Below are 20,939 nucleotides of genomic sequence, written 5' to 3'. Positions count from 1 at the left end.
GAAATAATCCTTTAAATCAAAGGTGTGCAACCACCAGCCTGCGAGCCAGACCTGGCCCATGGCACAATGTCATCTGGCCCATAGGCTGCCCATGGGTCTGGAAATTTGGCAGCAGGGGAGTGGTGCCCCCATTCCCTTGCTGCCAAATGTTCAGCCCCTGGGGAGCCTTGAGCCCTTCATACTGGATCTGACACCTGATGCCAGCAAACAGGCTGGGCAGAAATATCACCCAGCATAAAGGGGGCAGGCTCCCACAATCCCAGGTGTCCAGGAGTTGGAGGAGGTGGTGCTGGGCCCCAGGGCCCAATCTGGCCTGCAGACAGGCCCCATACCACTTACCTGGCCCACAAGGCCAAAAGGTTGAGCACCATTGCTCTAAGTTATTTATATTACTATAATGCCTAGAAGCTCCAGTCCTTGGCCAGAACCCCACTGTACTAAGCAGCATACTAATGTAGAGCAAAAAGATGTAAACTAATTGGGGCAGGAATCAATCTAATTACACTGTAAGCTAACATGTGGAGACTAGTACTGCACTCCATGACAGGTAGTTGTTTCAGCACATCAGCAGTGTCATGTTAAGTTTCTCTTGTAGACATTATGGAAAAATGCAGAGAAGGTGGATTCTGAGTGAGGAAGATTTAATTTGCTGCTGAGAGGTTTCCAAAGCATCTGCATAGAAGAAAGCATGTAGGTGCATGCTTGAAAACATAACAAGTGGGGGGTGGAAACAGGCACTAGGAAGGGTCCTAATGCATTGGCAGGGACATGCACAAATGAAAAAAACAAACTGAAATCAAGCTTGATTCTCCACATCAAATCTTGCATTCATATCTCACTAGAAGTAAGATCTGCAGTAACATACCTTTTGCCAAGCAATATTTAAAGCTTCATTTTTCTTTTGATCAAGCTCTACAATTGTTGCAAGAATTTTAGACTTGTCGTTTTCTACAATTCTCTTCTTCTTCATTAAGTCATTGTACTGATATAATAAGAACAGAAGATAGGTCTCCGTTAATTTTGTACTTGGCATCTTTGGCTTTAATAGTACAAACACAAAACATCCGTAACTACAAGTCTGAAAATAATCCTACTCAGAAGATTAGAAGTACAAAAGCATACAATTAACTGTTTGCCAATAGTAGGGTATCCGATACTTTAGGAATTTCCTGTAATGTTAAAGAGGTAAAACTAACGATACCTTAAAGGAGAGGCTTCCCTCCCTCTTCATGCTAATGAAGTGGTTCATAATATTATATGTCTGATCATATATACAATATACAGCCATTTTATTTACTTTTTAATATGAGAAATGACCATGTTGTACCCAACATGACAGAACACGCCAACTCCAGCCAGGAAACAGCAATATGTTAACTGGATGATCTATTCTTCAAAGTATACAGTTATATTATTCAAGACTTTCATGAGGGTTTCTTTGAATCTCCAAAATGTTTAAACCTGAATACACAATCCAGTAATGCAGTGGCCAGTGTAATACCATGTCTGTGCTAATCAAGAATAAATGGATTTTTTGGAAGGAAATTCATCCTTCACCAACAAAGGCTAGGACTTTCTCCCACATCGATAGCTAATGAGCAGACAAGGCATCAGAATCCAAGAATAAATATAAATGAATTCTGCTACTGACATCTCTGAATTAGAAAATGTAAAAAGCTTTAGGCGGAGTCTCAATGCCCCAAATGAGAATGAGAGAAGTACAGTTTATAGGCGACTCATGTATATTACACGCATGGCAATCCACAAGATACTGTCTAGTCTGTAGACGAGAAAGCAAAAAAACGTTTACCTTCTCTTCTGCCTCCGAAAGCATGTTCATAGCTCTCATGTTCACATTCCTTTCCAGCTTCCCCTTTTTCTCTTGCAGTTTCTGCAGCCTTTGACCTGCTTCTTTAGGATTGTTAGTTTTAAAGTCATAGGCTGTGTTAGGCTGGCCAAAGAGTTGTTTTTCTGAAGCTATCCACTCATGCTCGTTCAGCATTTTGGTCACCTGGGAACATACAAAAAACAGTTATGTTGATACCATCTACATGAATGAAAAAATATTTGTTTTACACCTTAAATCTCAGCAGTCAAATATGATATTGTTTTCCATCTTTGAAATCAAAACAACACAAATCAAGTGGTGCAAATCAGGGGGACCAAAACTCAGGGAAATGCTTAGCATATGAATTAGTCTTCTGATTTGGACTCCAACACACCAAAGGACAACATAAGACTCTACAGTTATGTCTCTAGGTTAGTAATCTTTAAGAGGTACTTAGCTTCTTCCTTGGTCATCTCCTCACACTAACAACTCCTTTACTTGTCCCATAATGTAGCAAAGCAGACAACATATAGGTTAATGCTAACAACCCTCCATGAGAATTTGCCAGTAAGTGGTGTTTGTCAGATGAAAGGGAACAATTTTCATTCCTGTCAGTGACAGAAGTAACTATCTGTGTTTACTGGAGGTGAAGAGCTACAGAGTTCCAGGGTACCTTGGCAGCAGCATCTGTTGTCTCTCGCTTGTGTTTACTGATGTTGTGTTCCAGCTCTTTAACCTTAAGCTGAGATTCATTATTTTGTTCTCTGTAATTTGCTGCCTCTGCAGATTTGTCTTTAATTTCTTTATCCTGTGTCATGATCACTTCCTTTTGCTTGGCCAGCTCCTCCTGAGCCTTTTTTACAGACTCCTGAAATGCAAAAGGATGGTCAAGCAACACCTCTTCTTTTAAAGATTTTATGCTGCACTTATTATGAAGGAAGGAAGAGTCCTGCAAAAATATTCCTGGGACAAGATTCATTAGAGGATAAAAAGGCTACATAAAGGCCCACAAATTGTACATTAGTTGTGTAGCATAAAAATCCATCTAAAAGAAAATATAAATGATAAAAAGCGCAAGCTTTTGGGTTTTCGTTCTCAGCTACACACAGATGGAAAGAATCAAACCTGACTTTTTAGTATTTGAAAACAATATCACAACTCTACCTTGGTCTTGGACACCTCAGATGTCATAGCATCAATCTGCATCTGGTAGGATTTGATAGCTTCATCAACAGCCTCAATCTGTTGTTTATAGGAAGTCTCTTCTCGTTTTAGCTCTTCTAATTCCAGGACCAACGCTTCAACTTCCTAAACAGGGAAGATGTAGAAAATGGATTAAAGTTATGTTTGAATGGAAAGATATAGCATTCAGCTTACTGTAGAGACTTCAAAAGGGAGACCAAGTCATGATGCCAGCCTTAGCCATTTTCAAGGGGCTTAGGCCAAGCTGTGAAAGCATGGCTAAAGCAGAAGGCCCCAAAGCCTGTTTCTGAGTACAGTAACTATAGAATGAACCTTTGCAGATGTAACAACTAGTTTGGTCAGCAAAGTAAAAGAAGTAGTCAGCATCTCCAACTAAACCAACAAGATCTAGTTAAAACAGAACACAAGGCCTGAAAGGAGACATAAAAGATGACCTTAAATTAGATCATCCAAATATACTAGAAAATTAATTTATCTTAAAATGTGACTAGTGATTGATGAAACCAAGTGTATTTGATGCTGTTTTACTTTAAAACATTAATAAATATATTTGTTAGTTTTCTTAGATAAGTTGTAAAAACAAAGCAACCGTGTCAGTCAAGAATGTAAACTAAGGATTGTAGCAAATGACACTGCATAATGGTGAAGGATAAGAGCCCTCCCTTCTACCTTCCCAAAGATAGAAATCCCAACTAACTGACACCTTACAAGACAGCTCTGTCCAATCCTGAAAGTTTCAGTAAAACAAAGACATTTAAATAAAACCAATCAGAGAATGTTCATTAAAAGAAGGCATCTATAAATACAGGGTTCAGGCTGGAGGGAAAAACTGGAGGCCTCAGCAAATTCAAAAAGACTTGCTACCAGTCTGCATGCCATCCTCCTTCCCCTCTTGAATGCTCCCAGCTTGCGTAGCTAAGAATCTGCGTTGTGCTGTCTTAAGTGATTTTGTGGTAAGTTTGTTTTTGCTTACATTCTGAAACAATGTCAACTCCCTGGTTTCTCTTCCCGTAGCCAACCTGCCAGTTTACCTGTAATCCAGGTAAGAGTCAGTTCCTTAACCAGAAACACAACTATGATATCACACACAGTAGAAGGTGGAGGAGGAATGCATTTATTAACCTAGAACGAAGTAGGCATTGCCAATTTCTATGAATGTCAGTAACTACGAAATAATATTTATGTACCAAAAATGGACAATAAGGATTTGCTAATCAAGTTTTGCTGTTTTCAGCATTGTTAAAATTGCTTCCAGTAGTAAGAGATTTACCTGCTGCTTTTCTTTCATCTTTTTGCTGGATGCATCTGCCTTTTTCTTAGCACCATCTAACTTCTGCTGGGCTTCTTTCAGTTCTCTCTCACGCTCTACTTCAGCATTTTTCATTTTGTTTTCTAGTACTTTGTATTTTTCTTCTGCCTTTTTTTTTACTTCATTAGTTTTCTTTAGTATCCCTTGACTTTCCTCTACATCAAAAAGAATAGTATCAAACTGTAAGTCTTTCCTCCCCTAACTAACATTTTTATACGCACATTATACAATGGCTTCCCTTGGAAAAGGTTTGTAGTACAGATTTATTGTCAACAAGTTCAATGTTTCCTCTTCTAAAATCCTTCAGGAAAAGAATACTGTCCAGTAAGAGACAATTCACTTGAGGGAGGTCAGCAAAATGGAAAATATTCTATTAAGTTTCACAGATTAAATAAGCTCTCCTTTTAAACAAGGAAAACATACTCCTTATCAGCTATATGGCAAAAAACTTCAAACTAGTCTAGTTCTGCCCCTTCCCACAGTAGGATTGCGATATTCTTATCTGCCTGTTTCTTCCCCTTAAACCCATTTATGTTTGCTATTCCTCTTTTTTTCTTTCTGTGTTTTCTTAAATCTCTTTCACCTGTGTAAATGCCGACATTTTTCTAATGATTTCCCATATTTTAAACTGTTTGTAATATAAAACAAGTATATACTTAACCAAGCTGACTCCTTCATAACCAATAAGTTTGAGATTATTAGTATGGGGTTTTTTTATATAGCAGTTTTCTTTAAAAAAGGAAAAAGCATCTTTCCTTGAAAGTTTTGAATTTTATTTTATTTTTAATTTTTATTTTTTTATACAGAACAAAGACATTACTTCTACAAATAAGAAAATTAGACAGCAAGGGAGTCAATCTTATTTAAATTACCATTTCTTGTTTTGTAATTTAACTTAAAAACAGACCATTTAAACTTTGAAAACACTTCTAGAAAACCATACCACCAAACCTTCACTATACCTGGACTGAAGACCTACTACCCCATACTGGAACCAATCAGAAAAATCAATAATTTAACCTATACTCAACAAGGATCAGACCCCAAGAAAAACATTCCCAGCCCTTCCACTTTAAACAGCCTGTTAACCTTACCCAACTCAAAAGCAAACTCTCTGCTGCCCAACAGACAACAAGTGGGACATAGACTTGCCTGGGCAAGAAATACTTAACCTGTCAGCACATCTCTACTGCCAACACCCCTGCATAAAAACAACACAACAGAATCCATGGTTCTTATACATGCCTTTCCCAAATGTGATATACCTGATCCAATGCACTAAGTACCCTCATGGCAACTGTATGGGTGAAACTAAACAGCAAGTACATACCAGAATGAAGCAATGAACTCTCACAGAAAATAATATAAAGAACAGGGATATACACATACCATTAGGAGCACATCTCTCACAGAACAACCAATCTGTCTCCGACCTCACTATCCTCATGCTCAAGGGAAATCTGCCTAACACCTTTAAAAGCTGAACTTGGGAACAAAAATCCATACACTACCTGGACACTAAAACCATGGACTAAACTAACAGGTTTAGGGCACATTATGTTTACCCAGCTTCTGAATTCTTTCCACACAGGAAAGGTGAGAATGACCCTCCGCCCTTTTGATAGGCCTTGATCTCCCAGTCATCAGCATCTTTTCTTCTGCTAATTGTGGGCACAGACAGAAGTTACATTTTTCAGGTAACTAGGCCCCTTAAAAGCGCTCTATAGCCAAGCCATGACACACATGCATGGCTGCAGACCGCTTTTAAAAGTGGCCAATTGCAAGGAAAATTAACTTTCCTCAAATGAGGTATCAGATGAAAGCGCTACTTCAGAGCGCCTTAGGGAACTTGTGTTCCCTAGGGTTAAACTTTTCACATGAACAAGGTTGGGCTGATGCAGTACTGGGGGTACTGGGTGGAGCCAGGCCAGACCCACAAGGCTGGGGGCTCTACTCCAGCCCTCCCCCTCCAGCTCAGGCCAGCCAAACCTCAGCCGGCAGCTCACTGCTGGCTTCCCCCTCCCTTCCTGCTGACAGCCCTGGAGGAGAGGGGGGGGAATAGAGGGGTTACTCCTCCACTCTGCTCGCCTGCAGGCAGACTGGATTTCCCCCACCTCTGACCCAACAAGCCAATGTCTGTTGGGTCAGGGTATCACTTTAACTCATGGCAGTTCTTGTAAAGTGCCAGGAGTTTGAGCGGGGGCCTGCACGCATGTCAGCTCCCTGTGTGTTCATTACCCCTGAAAATCTCTCTCACCCTCTCCCCTCTCTTTTTCATTATGCTGTGATTGGCTCCCTGTAATCAAAGACCTGAAGAAGAAAGTCTCGTATTCAAAAGCCTTTCTAATTTTATCCCAGCTACGTAGTTGGTCCAATAAGAAGATATTACCCTGAGAAATCCTTGCCTCATTAAACTCTGAACACATTTTAGCTTGAAGTTTCAAAAGCAAATGAGATTCTATTACAAGCAGCCAAATTCACACTTTCAGCAACTTGCTTCTGAACATAACAAGTTCGTCTCACCAATGGTTTTTTCAAGGGCTTCCAATTCTTGTTGTTGTTTGTGATAGGCACTCTGCTGAAGCTTTGTCTGCAATAGTTCTGCTTCTTCCGATTTCATCTCCCACTGTTGTTTCAGATGTCGATACCTCAGATTATAGCAAAATTAAGTTAGATGTATTCATGTGTAAATAGCTTACATACCTATTGCGTTAAGTACAAAACATTTAATATTTTCAAGGCATATTGGGGAACAGTTGGGAAACACAAGTACTTGCTTATTTTAGAATGAAGAATATTGATAAAATGGACCAGTGGTCCAGCTGCTGACAGCCTCAGATACAACCTGCTGGGACAATGACATTTATAACCTGCATTGCCTCACTGACATCAGTTTTGAGTAGAAACACATACTTCATATCACATTAGTAGGCAGATAACCCTCACAAGTGCTGCAAAACATTTGCTTAAGTAAATGGAATCCTCTTAAAGGAGATGTAGCATCAACACTATCTACAGAAAGCAAGTAGGTGGAGATGTTGCGTTTTAGAGCTCATCTTTTTAAATGTGAAAGTCTAGAAACAGTAAAAATAAAGTGAATACTCTTTTCTCCTTTTATTGGTGGCAGAAAAAGACAAACTAGTACATGTAATAGTACCATATATAAACATTCTTTATTTTGAAAGGATTTGAGTTAGGCCTCATTGGCCTCCATATAGTTTATAACACAGGTTTAACAGACTAGTGTATTTTTAACTGCAACTGGCAGATAAAGGTCCATAAAGCAGATAAATCTTTTTCTTCTAAGATAATCTAATTTAATTTAAAAATCCACACACAGTAAATATTGTTAAGCTATTGTTTCAATTTTGGTATTTTCTACAGCAATTCGTAGCTCTGACTTTACTCCTTCAGAGTAGATCAGCTTCAGACGTGCATCCCAGTTTTGGAGAGCTAAAGGTGAGTATAGTATACAAGTAAATACAGTAAAAGGTATGTATATTTCATATACACAGACACATGAGTTTAGATGCAACTCTTACTTTTCAGCAGTGTTCTTTAAACTTGCCAGCTCTTTTTCTACTGTCTCTAGCTCAGCCTCCTTAGTTTTTAACTTTTCATCAATGCTTTTCAGTTCTTGAATTATGGACAATATAGGGGTAGACTGTGACCGTGCACCTGGTTAGCAAAAGAAAAAGTAAAGCTAACATGTTGAGTCTATATAAATGAAAGCATAGGTAAACAAAGTTTAATATAAAATATAGGCATTTTCACATTGCAAACAATAAGAACCCAATGTTCTTTAGACAGCCACGACTGAATGTAAGAATTCAAGATAAGCAAGAATACCTCTGTAAATTTTACTGGATATATTCTAAAAAGTGAAACCTGAATGAACTAAAAAGTTACCTGCTTAATAGTGTGTACATTCAAATTTCTGGCTATTCTTTTGCTGAATTTGGTTTTAACAATTAGAAACAAGGTTTCAAATAATTTGTTTGTAAAGAAAAACAAATAGTTTCCAATGTACACTTTTTTTTCATTTTTACATTGTTATAGTACATACCATAGAGGACACTTTTGTAACACAGAGACCTCAAAAACAAATGTTGCTTAATTCTGGCTACCAACCTCAGCTGCTCCTTAAAAAAATCCCAAAAAATTAACGAGGATGAATTTCACTCCCACCCCTCCCCTGCATTTCAGGTATATGCAAACTTGAGCAGAACCTACCTTTTCCTTCAAATTTGTTGAAATGAAAATATTACTGAAATCTAGTATTATGGTACTAGTTCCTTTTTTTTAGCCAAATACAAAAAATTAAATTTTCATTTAATTAATGATTTGACCATAAATAAGGTATGTTAGACTGAATATGTAGGATTTTGAAGCACTCACGTTTACCAGAGTAGATAATGAATGCATTTGAGAGTTTAAATGTACTTAAATTATTGATCTTAAACAGGGACTATCGAATTAATTTTGCCCCTGCTAGATGGGCCGTTTGAAAGTCTGCTCCCTGTTACTGAAGAAATACATATTCAGTCAAACAGATTCAAAGTTAACCTGTTCCACTTGCCATTTTATATTTCACATTTATTAAATCATTACAAGGGTTACATCAACACAACTGAAATCTAGGATATGAAAAAACAAATGACCTCCACTTAGAGTGCCCTGGGGGTCAAAGGTATCTCCTCCAAGTGTGACAGTTCTTTTCATTATCTTTTTGTCAAATGTCACTTTCTTGGCATTATCCATGTTATCACAAACCAGTGTTGTTCCAAAAACATATTCCATTGCCTTCTGCAGCTCAGATTCATAGCCAACCAGTGAAAGGGCCAAATGAGCATTGTCAGCACCAACCTAAAAGTCAAAGGGAATAGGACTGGTATGTCACAATGCAATTTAAATAAACAATTTTTAAATCCAGTTCCCCACCATCCTTGCAGTTAGAGCTTTTGTAAAATATTGGGCCTTCTCATTACCAAATATTATAAGAAGCAAGTATCTTTTAAGTACCCGATTACAGCTGAAAAAACAGACGAATTTGGCTTAACTAATAATAGCACCAGCAGTTTACACCATCAATCAGATTCAGCAATGTACTTCCAGGGCCTATTCTCTAACTGGTAACAGAGCTCTATTGCTCAGTCCCGCCACTCTTTCCCTCCAGTCATGAAGTGATTCAATTCTTTGCCCCCTTTCCACCCAACCCTTCTGACTACCCTTCCAAGCAATTGATAGATCAATGCTACCTTGCCTATTTCTCAGGCTATTCCCAGTCTTCCCTGATTTGGCAAGGAAGAAACCTGACATGCAACTTTTCTAAACAGCACTTTGTCTTCCCCCATACTTCTGGGAAATGAGACTTTTCCCCTCACTGTGAGGCAAGGAGGTTTTAAGCAGCATCTCAGTCCCCTTCATGAAGATAAAAAAAAAAAATCCCTGAGAACATAAAATATAGAAGGCCTTGTGACTTCTACTGTCAGAGATGGGAGAGCACAGAACAGGAGTGAAGTGTGCCAAAGAGTAAAAGAAGCAGCTATAACTACGCCTCTTCCACCTATGTAGCACCTGTGGTTTGATGGGCTTCATAAGCAATACTTACGCTGTTTTATGTATTTTGCAAGACCATGGATGAGTGATAGTGGGTTGTGGTCAACATTCTGTTGTCCTATGTAATATGTACCTGTATATCATTTACTGCTCTGCTCTCCATCATGGTTTTACCTCAATTCCAGTAAATCTGGATTCTGCAAAACTTCAAATTAAGCCATCCCTCCTCCAGAAAATATTAATCTCTCTAATTATGACACAGCAACAACTACCATTATTTCATAAAAATTAGTGGTCATACTATGAATGTGGACAGATGCAACAGTAATACTAGTGTAAAATGATCTGACAAAATAAAAAGAAAAAAACATACTTATGGCAGAATAGTTTATTTAAATATAACATACCAAGCTTTTGGCCACTGTCACAGTATTTTCTGCAATACATTCAGCTGCAATTTTGTTCAGTGGAATGATGGTGTATCGTTGCTTCAGTTCTCCTTTTTCTAGGAGTTTCTTACCAGTAACCTAAAATAAAAAGTTAACAGGTGTCTACCAAAATGCCTACATTACAGCTGTCTAACAGAACAAGGAGCAATGGTCTCAAGTTGAAGCAAAGGAAGTTTATGGTAGATATCAGGAAACTTTTTCACTATGAGGGTAGCAAAACACTGGAACAAGTTACCCAGAGAGGTTGTGGAGGTTTTTAAGACCCAGCTAGACAAAATCTTGGCTGGGATGATCTAGTTGGGGATGGTCCCACTGAGTAGGAGGTTGGACTAGATGACCTCCTGAGGTCTCTTCCAACCCTCATTTTCTATGATTTGATGAAAATACATGACTAATTGTGAACACTAAAACAATAGGAATAGTATGCAAATGATAAGGGACACATTTACTGTTGGTGTAAGCAGGAGTCCTGCTTATTGATCTAAGTTGGGACATACCCACTTGAGGTCAAATTTACTGCTGGCTAAGATATCTGTTAAAGAATATGTTATTGTCTTAGGCAGTTAAAGCCCATTGCATTATCTCCCATGAGTGCTGACAGAAGTTGAATTAAAATAGAGTTGTGTATACCCCCTTAACAGGGAAGTCTGGATACAGACCAGTAAGAAACATACCTCAGTGTCCACAACAATATTATAGAGTTTCCCTCCAGCTACCACTTCTAGAGCTGTTGCTGTGGAAACATCTTTCACAGTGATTAGAGATGCAACAAGTCCTTTTACATGGTTTGAATTCCAATTTTTTTCTGGATCTCTAAAAAATAAATTAGAACAGCATTATAGTCTACTAGTTCCCCCCGAGACGATCTTTAGAAATATACAGCATGTGAGGACTCCCCTCCACCATCCCATTTGCTCTCATGTAGACAATTCAACAATAGAGGGAGTTACAACATTAGGGGCCAAAGGTGAATGAATTATTTAGAAAGTTTATGACAATATTTTAAGTGACATGTCAGTTTTGGTTGGGTCATGTAAAATGATCATGTCATTAGTAATTTAGTAACTGGAAATGGAGGAAACAACAGAAATATTCAAATGTTCTGAGCCCTAATTCACACTGACTCATAAAAGTTTCTGAAGACAAATTTAAGCAGATGTTTCATGAACATTGGTATGTTCCAAGGCCTTACTTGTACTGAAACTGCAGCCTGGGGAATTTGGCCATTAAAGCTTCAAAAGACTCTCTCATCCGATTGACATCGCAGGACAATTCTTTCCGTTTTGCCAAAAGAGTTTCTTCTTTTTTGTCTAAAAGAACCAAACAAATTCCATTATTTAGTCCAGGGTATCAAAGGTATGGCCTGTACGGTGGCTCCAGCCCACAGAGCCATTCCATCCAGCCTGCAGATCCCCTTTGGCAGGCAAGAATTTGGAGGTGGGGCTGGCTGAAGAATCTAGGGCTCTGCTGGATACTGCCATCAGCAGCAGGCTACCAAGTGAGGGCTGTGCCAACCCAGTCCTGCAGCTAATTGATGCCATTGCTAGTCAGCTCACCACTAGTCACCACCCTGTGCTTGGGCCTCTGCCATGGAAAGCAGGTGCCTGCCCCACTGTAGCTGCTGTTTGCATCACCACCATTGCCACCTGCCCCATGAACCTGGCCTGTGAGAAGCCCCAGTCCTGATCCAGAGTAGGGTGAGTTAGACTAAATCAGGGGCACTAATTTAAAGCATTTGCAAATGAAACATATTAAGAACTGCACATTTCATATAATGTGAACCAACTGAAAACATCCTTCCCTCTTCCAAAATTCAGTAATTAGAGCAGTAACTGGAGCTTGGTACCGTACATGCTTCTGGTGAAGATTATTATAGAAAACCAATTCACAACTCTTGGTTTGATAATTCACCTTTGAAGCAAAAGGCATATGCAAATATTGTAAGCCTCTCTGTATTAAGACATATTTTTACACCTTGGGTGTCACTTGTTTTTATTTAAGTAATAAGAATGTCAGAAGTGGTAAGCACATACATCCACCATTAGACTGGATTTTCATTTACCTGTCAGACTCTGGCTCTACTTTGGACTGTAAACAGCTGTGTAACTTATAACCTTTAAGTGGGTGTAAGCTGCATTTATCCTGCCAAACCAGAGTGAAGTGGTTTTAATATAAATGAGATTCCTTTTATGGAAACAGTGTGGGGGATGAGCAGGCTGGGGAAGGGGTGTGAAATAATCTTCTAGGACCTAAATTTAAAAGCACCCAAAATTTGGGGCAGGATGGGGTGGGGGAGGGCACAGGGGAAGAAGTCTTATGATTTTTTTTAAAAACTAGCCTGATTTTTACTTTCAACACAAAAAAGTAAATGTCAAACAAATGTCAATTTTGTTCAATATCTTCATTAATGATCTGAAAGCTGGGACAGATTGTACCCGTAGCAAGTTTGCAGATGACACCAAGCTGGGAGGGCATGGTAAATATATTGGAGGGTAGGGCTATGATTTAGCATGACCTAGACAAATTGGAGGACTGGGCCAAAAGAAATCTCATGAGGTTCAACAAGGACAAGTGCAAAGTTCTGCACTTAGGACAGAACAATCCCATGAACTATTACAGGTTTGGGACCAACTGGCTAAGCAGCATCTCCGCAAAAAAGGACCTGGGGATTACAGTGAACAATAAGCTGGATATAAATCAACAGAGTGCCCTTGGTGCCAAGAAAGCTAAAAGCATGCTGGGCTGCATTAGTAGGAGTGTTGCCAGGAGATTGAGGGAAGTAATTATTCCCCTGTTTTACACTGGTGAGACCATATCTAGAGTACTGTTGTCCAGTTTTGGGGCTCCCACCATTACTGGCACTAGAAAATATTATTTGGGGGGCTGGGCAATGCAGAGAATACCCACCTGACCTGCCCCTGCCCCTCCCTCCCACAAGGCCATTCCAGGGTTGGCATGCACTGGTGCTGCACGCACGGCAGCAAACAAGCACAGACGGGGGCACTGGGTAGTGGTGCTGGAGCCACTGTCGCTGGCCCACTTTGGTGGCTGGGAGGGCTAAGCCTTCCACTGCCTATGCCCCCCACTATAGAAAGGATGTGCATAAGTTGGAGAGTCCAGCAAAGGGCAATGAAAATGGTGAGGGGGCTGGGGGACATGACTCCTGAGGAGCGGCTGAGGGAACTGGTCTTATTAAGTTTAGAGAAGAGAAGACTGAGGGAGAATTTAATAGCAGCCTTCAACTACGTGAAGGGGGATTCCAAAGAGGATAGAGCTAGACTGTTCTCAGTGGTGCTAGATGACAGAACAAGAAGCAATGTTCTAAAGTTGCAGCAAGGGAAGTTTAGGTTGGATATTAGAAAAACCTCTATCACTAGGAGGGTTGCGAAGCACTGGAACAAGTAACCTAGAGAGGTGGTGGAATCTCCATCTTGGAGGTTTTTAAGGCCCAGCTCAACAAAGCCCTGGCTGGGATGATCTAGTTTGGGGATGACCTCCTGAGGTCCCTTCCAACCCTCATTTTTTGATTCTAAGAGCTGCAATTGTGACTAATCAACTTCCTGCAACTTAAAAGACTACATATACTTTTCCTTGTCTTATTTCACTGTGTAGTCTCCACTGCCACTAAGATGGGAGAGGTACTCGTTTTAATTCCAGCCATATTTAATGTATTTCCCAGTTCTTTCTTTGTAAAAAGTTTCTTCCAGGTCATCTTGCATCTCCACCTTCATTCCCCCATATGTTATTCTACCAGTAAGTCAGCACAAACCTTCATAATTTAGCTTTTTCATTTCATTTTCTAGCTTCTCTTTCAGCTTTTTGACAGTTTCAAATGCTTCATTATCTTTCTTGTAGCCTCCATCCACTTTTTTTACTTCAGCTTGTTTTGTCTTCAACTCTTGCTGAGCATGTTTCAACTTCATCTGAGCCTACAGGGAAATATACAAGTGTAGAAACTGGAGCTTTCCAGGCAGCTGAATGGCAATGCAAATTTAAAATGTTCACATCAAATCAGTGTGCTTAAGTTATTAGAACAGTGACAAAAAGCATTGTTTGAGCAGCAAGAGTAGTGCGGTGATGGATTAGAGACTGCAGAGCAGAGCACTGGCAGTCTGGAGATAATGTTAATTAATAGTTTTTTTGTGGCATGGGGTCATCTAAAAAGGCAGGACAGAGGAAGGTATAAGAGAGGAATGATTTGGAGTAATAAATGGACTTGGAGCAGGGAAGACCTCAACAAAGGTCTTTCAAAACTTAATTTCTTCAGATGAGACTAGGGACACACTCTGCACTGAGGACTAGCCACACCTTACATGTGAAGAATTAAATTAAAACAGTGAAGAATGCTTAGTGAAGTCTGACAAAACAGAAAGCATTCCTACTTTATCTACTGCAGGGGTGTTAAACTGACCTGGCCCTGCAGGCTGGATGAATGGCATGGGACCCATTCTGGGGCACAAGTCACAATCCCAGACCAGCTGCAGCAGACACTGGACTGAGCATGGGTCCCTGGACTGGCCCTGGATGGTTGCTATGTGCAGAATGGGTCCTGGAGCAGGTGCCACATGTGGTATGTGCCCACATGATGCATGACCCAACTCCCAAGTCCAGCACAAGGGGCTGGATGATGGGGCTCCACAGTCTGGATCTTTGACACCCCCCATCTATAGGAACTGAATCAACAAATAAATAAAAGGCCATCTACACCTCTTCCCCCACCCCCCCAACCTCTTAACAACTGCAGCGCAGGACTGCCCAGCCAGCTTTTTGGTGTGCCAGGAACTCGGCGGGGGAGAAGGTAGGGAGGCCCTGCTGAACAGACCTAGCCCAGCCTTTATCATGTCCAACCAGGTTTCACCATGCTGAGGAAATGGGGCTGGTGGGTGGGAAAGAGCCTCTCTGCTGTGCGGACCTGGCCTGGTCCCCACCAAGACCTAAGTGCACAAGCTTGCTGGGGGGGAAGGAGGGATTCTGTGTAGCAGAAAGGCTCCGTTCCTCAACCTCCCACCCACCTGCACAGGGAGGAGACAGAGCCTTTTCTGTTTCCTCTCTGCAACAGCCTGGGGGCAGGACTGGGGTGGTACCTGCCTAGAACAGACAAGAAATGGCTGAGGCTAGCAAGCAGCCCAGTAAGGGGCCCCTAAGATGGTGCCAGAATACAACCTACGCTCAGGCATGATGGATGTGATATAGACATTCAAAAAAGTGCTCTAACCTGATGTGCTTTATGCTAATATCACATCTATCAAGGGTTAACTTAACAGGATCTGCCATTTTTAAAGTGCTTTAAATGCCATGAACATCTGTTGTTATGGCTTTAAAGTGCTTTCTGCATGCCTAATGCACATTAAGTGTAACATTTGTACCTAGCCGTAAATTACAAAGTAGGAAAAGCTTTCTAACCCTAAGATTAAGTGCTGGAATAGGATACCTAGCAGGGCTGTGGAAATCTCATCTGTATATTTGATCCTGACAGAGCACATAGATGACATAGGGTGGCCACCCTATGGATTGCATGCCACAGGCCACCTCTGTGTGTGTAGCATAGCAAATTAGAGAGGAAACAGGCAACACAATGGCAGATGGGGCAGGATGCAGAAAGCAGAGCAGAAGGGGTGTACAATGGCACTCTGGGAGTGTAGAGAGCTAACTTGCGGCTTGTCTGCCAAAAGAAGTTGGCCCCCACTGAACTAGGTGAACTCTTGAGGTCCTTTCCAGCTTTACATTTCTACCAATTGCTATTAAAGTAGAAAAATGAAAACATGCCCTTGCCATAAATCCAAATGACTTGACCCAAAATATGACATTCAGAGTTTCTTCCATCCTTAATTAAGAACTCAGATCAATAAAAAGGCCTGTTGCAGACTGAGGCCACTCACTGAATTTTTACAAGTTTGAAATTCATATATGCAGTGGAATACAGGATTTTAAAAGCAGTTTAAAATGGTAAAATGTAGTGTTTTTAAAACAGTTTGAAGACAGACACATTTCTGGTGACAAACACATGGAACATCACAACCTTTCCTTTTTTAAGCCAAATATTGTAATGATAAAAAACCCCTCACCCAATACAGATTTTCTCCCAGTTTGTGGAAAAATACCAGTTGAAATAATGGCACCTATTAACATGCAAAGCTTTTTACTGAACGTCTCTCCGAGCCCTTTTTTAATAATCCAAACTTAATGTTGCTGGAAAACCTCTGTACAGCAAGATTTGTAAAAGCCCCAGTGCTCATGTGGGACAGGATCAGCTTTTATTCTTACCTGTTTAGCCTCTGTTTCTGTTTTACTGATATCATTTTTGCAGGTCATCATTTGTTCAGCCAGAGTAGCTGCTTCACCATCTTCGTTGCTGGACAGACCAGCAGACACAGCATTAAAATGTTGTTGTGCCACAGCTAAAGCCTCTGTGTCTGTCTTACTTGCCTCCTGAAGAGCATCAAGCCCACCTTGCATCTTTATTACCTCTTTCTCCTTTGCCACTAAAGCTTTGGAATCCTTTAGCAAAAAAAGAAAGACACCTGTCAAATACATTTAAGATGGTATTGATCAACTTGAAACCTGAGCAATTAAAAAACAATTACAATTAGCATCAGGTCTTAAGTTCCCAAGTCCCCTTGCCAGCTTTTGAACTAACATCTTCACATCTGTTAAGTGTTTACTTGCTTCCATTATAAAAGAGATCCACAAAACAGGAGACATGGATCAAGTGCAGGTCAAATGCAAAAGACAGAGGGAAAATATTTTCTCTCTATTCTCTATTAATTCTAACATTCTTAAGAACAACTAGTAGCAGTAATAAGGTTAAAAAAAAAGTGACAAAATGTGAATACTGACAGTGTTTCATTTGAACTTTGGAACAACTACACCTTATCAAGCAACATTAAGTTTAATGAGGATCACAACAACTTAACTAAAAAGTTAGTAAAGAGGAGCCTATTCTCTTCAAATATATACCTACCAGCCTCCTACTGGGAACATAAATGTTTATACAATAAAATAATTTAACCACATGTTAAAAAGAAATCTCTCCCAGTCAATATTGGGAGGAAATAAACTCCAAAAATGGCAGATTTAGAAGTTTAGCCAATTATACAATTTAGTTTAATGTAAAGAGATAATGCCCCCTCTGTTCTATATTTCTATCCTACTATGGCCTATATGTTAAAACACACTATGAATCTGATATCAAAGCTCTTCTACCTCTTGGATACACACTACAAAAAGTATAAAAAGCATTCACATGCAGTTGCTGGGTTTTTTGGAGGAGTGGGGGAGAGGGTCATTGACAAAGCAGTGTACTAATGTTAAGTAAATTAAGAGGTCTTGCTGTTTGTGCTTACCTCCTCCATACTTTTTACCAGTTCTTTGCGTTTATATTCTTCACCTTTTAAGTTTTGCTTCTTGAGATCAAGGGCACTTTGTGCTTTAGTATCAACTCTTTGAACTTCTGTAAGAGCATCTTCTAGTGCGCGAAGTACACCACCAACTTCCTACAAACAGGAGAACAGGAGAAACAGGAAAATGCAAATGCTATTTAAAAAAGGCTATCGAAATACAAATGGAGGGTGAGGAAGGGGGACAACAAAAAACCTATTTGCTGTAAAATAAAAGGAAACAAGGATTTGCTGTGTATCAGCTGCTATGTCATATTTGCCCAAACTTTCAGCTCCTGTTCATCACAAGCCAAAGTAAACAAATACTTCCCCTCCCCCAATCAATAAAAACGTGGACTGGTACATTAGAGAATTACTTATTTTCCAGTGAATCAAGAAAGATTTTCATTTGTCTATTCTGCACTGTGACATTTTTTTTCCTTAATAAAATTCTTTTCAGGCATCTTCTGCTCAGCTGGGCAGCTCTTCTTTCATAGAAGCAAGAAGAATCAGTCTTATAAATGAAAACACTTTTGCAGTATTTGAATATGAATGCCTCCTGAATAAAGCTCTAATTCCACAATGACTTATGCAGGCAAGTAAATGTATTTACATGTATTCACTGAATAAATGCTAATTTAACACTGATGTTCCTATTTGTAATAGATGTGCAGAATGAAAATTGTAAGAATGAGTCTGCACCTAATATCACTCTTCCGCAGATTCTGGGCCATTAGTGTAACTCAATGATTCTCAAGTGGGATACTGGGACACTCAGAGGTGCCATAAGGTATGAGATAAGCTGATAAGCACAGGCTCGTGCTCAGACCCTCCCTGGCTATTCCTCTCTTCAGCTGCTCTGCAAGGAGGCAAGCACTGCTATAACTAAAAGTCAGGTTTTGAAATGAGGTGCCACTTAGTTCCGAAAAGTTATGGAGGAGTGTCTCAAGTCTAAGGTTAAGAACTACTGAGCTAACCAAATATTTTAGGTCAGGGGTCGGCAACGTTTTTGGGCAGAATACCAAAAACACCCACAACCATAACTTGTAAGATGTTGGTATGCTAGGGGCAGACAGCAGGGCAGCCATGAGGGGCCCAATCCTTGTTATGGCAGTGCAGCCTTGTCCATCATCTGCCCTGAGGCATGCATGCCAAGCAAAATGCCTTCGCGTGCTATGCTCTTGCACCCATGCCAGGGGTTACCTATCCCTGTTCTAGGTGTTTGTGAGCATAAATATCAGTTATTTTGTTCCTTGTTATAAACAGTATCATTCTCATTCATTACATAGAGATCTAGTCAGTTGATCAAAGGGGAAACTACCTTAAGCACTGCAAAGCAAATCCATCTGTCAGTTTTTTGCAGTCTATAACCTTCTTTTTTTCTTTTTTAAACAGAGTCTTCTCAAAGACCCACAAAACAAAAAGACGAAAAAGACTATCACCAAATCACAAAGGAAAAATAAAGGTTCTCTCTCGAATGGTCTATAGGTATTTTTTTGTAGCAAGAGCAGGTAAAATGTTTCAGCAGGTAAAATGGAAGTGTAATTATGACATTTGTAGTGCCCCTTTCATGTAATAGCTGAAGATTACAGTCAATGGCATGCAATCCAAAAATAAACACAGCTGAAAGGAACATCCACAGAAATATTATTATAGTTGATTAATCTAATTGAACACAAGTACACTTTGAATTTTCCCACTTACCTTATCTCTTTTCTTTTCCATCTCTGCTACTTCTTTGTTAAGTTCTTTTATCTTCTTCTCATTTTCAGCCATTGAATCCTGAAGTTTTGCTATATTTGCCTGCATTTCCTTTAACTCCTCTGCAGAGCGTACTTTAGTTTCTTCAGCCAGAACAAACTGATATGCAATATAAAGGCGGCTTAAGTGTTCTATCTCTCGCATTACTTTTTGGTATTCCAAATAGGATGATCGTTCCTGAAAGAAAGGGCAGTCAATAAAAAGATATTAAGATTTTAAGGAAAAATAAGTGCCACAAGCCTATTTAACAAGATACTAGTAAATTATGCTAATAAAACATACTGTTTTATGTTAACAATGTGTGTAGCTATCTTTTTAAAAGGCCAATATACTGCCTCATCTTACTATACTGTTCTAGTATTTTCGTGATTTCTGGCAGGCCCTAAATGGCCCACATTGTAATCAGACATTCAAAAACCAGGCAGGACCTCTACAGCATGGTTAACACATTAAAGCACTTCGCACTACTGGTATGAATACATTTTAACATGAAATACAGTTGACACGTATTCCATTAATTTTGAAAATAGGTTAATCAACTGAGTTATTCCATTTTCCAGTACCCCAGAAACCAGCCTTCAGGGCAACTTCACCCACCCTAACTAATTTTGTTTAAAAGTCAACCTCCGCCTCCTTTTTCCTGTGTATTTTCAATACCTCTTTCAGTTTCTGGAGGGTTGGTGTGATCTCCTCTTCTAAAATCTGAAACAACACAGAATATTTATTGCCATTCTTAATAATTCTTCTAAACTAGCAAAATGCCCGTCATGTATGACAGGGTAGGGGGCTGGGGACAAAGACCAGTGTCTGGCCCTGTGCCCTTCCCCCAGTGTTCTGGGTCCAGCCCCACTCCCCACCCCTCCCATCGCTGCTCTGGGACTTGTCCTGCTCCTCCACCCCCTGCTGCTGCTCTAGGTCCTTCTCTGCTCCACCCCTTCCCGCTGCCGCTCCAGGTCCAGCCCTGCTCTACACCAGTCCGCATGTGAGGAGGTGTGGCACAAGGGTGCATAGGGATGGCATGTTACCACCAGGTGTGGCACGAGGAGTGGCCATGACGCAGGAAGTGCTCGACGATGGTTAGGTGGCATGGGGAGTGGCCCTGGGGTGTGGTGCAGGGCGTGCAAGGGCCATGGCACACAGCCGCAGGGCAGGATGTGGCATGGGGAGCAGCCCCAGTGTGTCATAGGGCACACAGGGGGTGTGGCACACGGCTGCACAGGGTGGGTGGTGTGTGACCATGGGGCATGGTGTGGGGGGCACCTGCTGGCTGTGGCCATGTGGTGTGGGAAGCAGCTCCGGGATGTACCACAGAGTCCACAGGGAGGGGTGGCGTGAGGCGGGGGGGGAGTCCTGTGGCAGCGGGGTGTCATGGGGAGCATGACACACCCCAGCTGCAGCCATGTGGCACAGGGACCGACCCCAGGGTGTGGTGCAGAGCATGCGGGGGGGGGCGC

The 20,939-nt window shown here is 40.6% G+C and overlaps 1 protein-coding gene across 1 annotated transcript in view; it reads right to left on the bottom strand.

Annotated features, from left to right (window-relative positions):
- The window catches only part of SMC2 (structural maintenance of chromosomes 2), a 39,067-nt gene that overhangs the window by 10,901 nt on the left and 7,227 nt on the right, over positions 1-20,939 (bottom strand). The window contains exons 7-22 of the mRNA XM_019517046.1: positions 20,143-20,187; positions 19,429-19,662; positions 17,692-17,841; positions 16,613-16,846; positions 14,118-14,277; positions 11,541-11,658; positions 11,023-11,161; positions 10,307-10,426; positions 9,002-9,206; positions 7,883-8,018; positions 6,864-6,988; positions 4,302-4,495; positions 2,993-3,136; positions 2,502-2,696; positions 1,811-2,011; positions 866-982 (exon numbers count right to left, since the gene is read on the bottom strand). Of these exons, the coding sequence (XP_019372591.1) occupies positions 866-982; positions 1,811-2,011; positions 2,502-2,696; positions 2,993-3,136; positions 4,302-4,495; positions 6,864-6,988; positions 7,883-8,018; positions 9,002-9,206; positions 10,307-10,426; positions 11,023-11,161; positions 11,541-11,658; positions 14,118-14,277; positions 16,613-16,846; positions 17,692-17,841; positions 19,429-19,662; positions 20,143-20,187 (2,517 nt within the window). The remainder of the gene's footprint in view (positions 1-865; positions 983-1,810; positions 2,012-2,501; positions 2,697-2,992; positions 3,137-4,301; positions 4,496-6,863; positions 6,989-7,882; positions 8,019-9,001; positions 9,207-10,306; positions 10,427-11,022; positions 11,162-11,540; positions 11,659-14,117; positions 14,278-16,612; positions 16,847-17,691; positions 17,842-19,428; positions 19,663-20,142; positions 20,188-20,939) is intronic.

Source organism: Gavialis gangeticus, unplaced genomic scaffold, assembly GCF_001723915.1.
Source record: "Gavialis gangeticus isolate Ggan-Ray unplaced genomic scaffold, GavGan_comp1, whole genome shotgun sequence".
Classification (NCBI taxonomy): domain Eukaryota; kingdom Metazoa; phylum Chordata; order Crocodylia; family Gavialidae; genus Gavialis; species Gavialis gangeticus.
The sequence above is the reverse complement of the archived record's forward strand: the minus strand, read 5'-3'. Positions and strand labels throughout refer to the sequence as shown.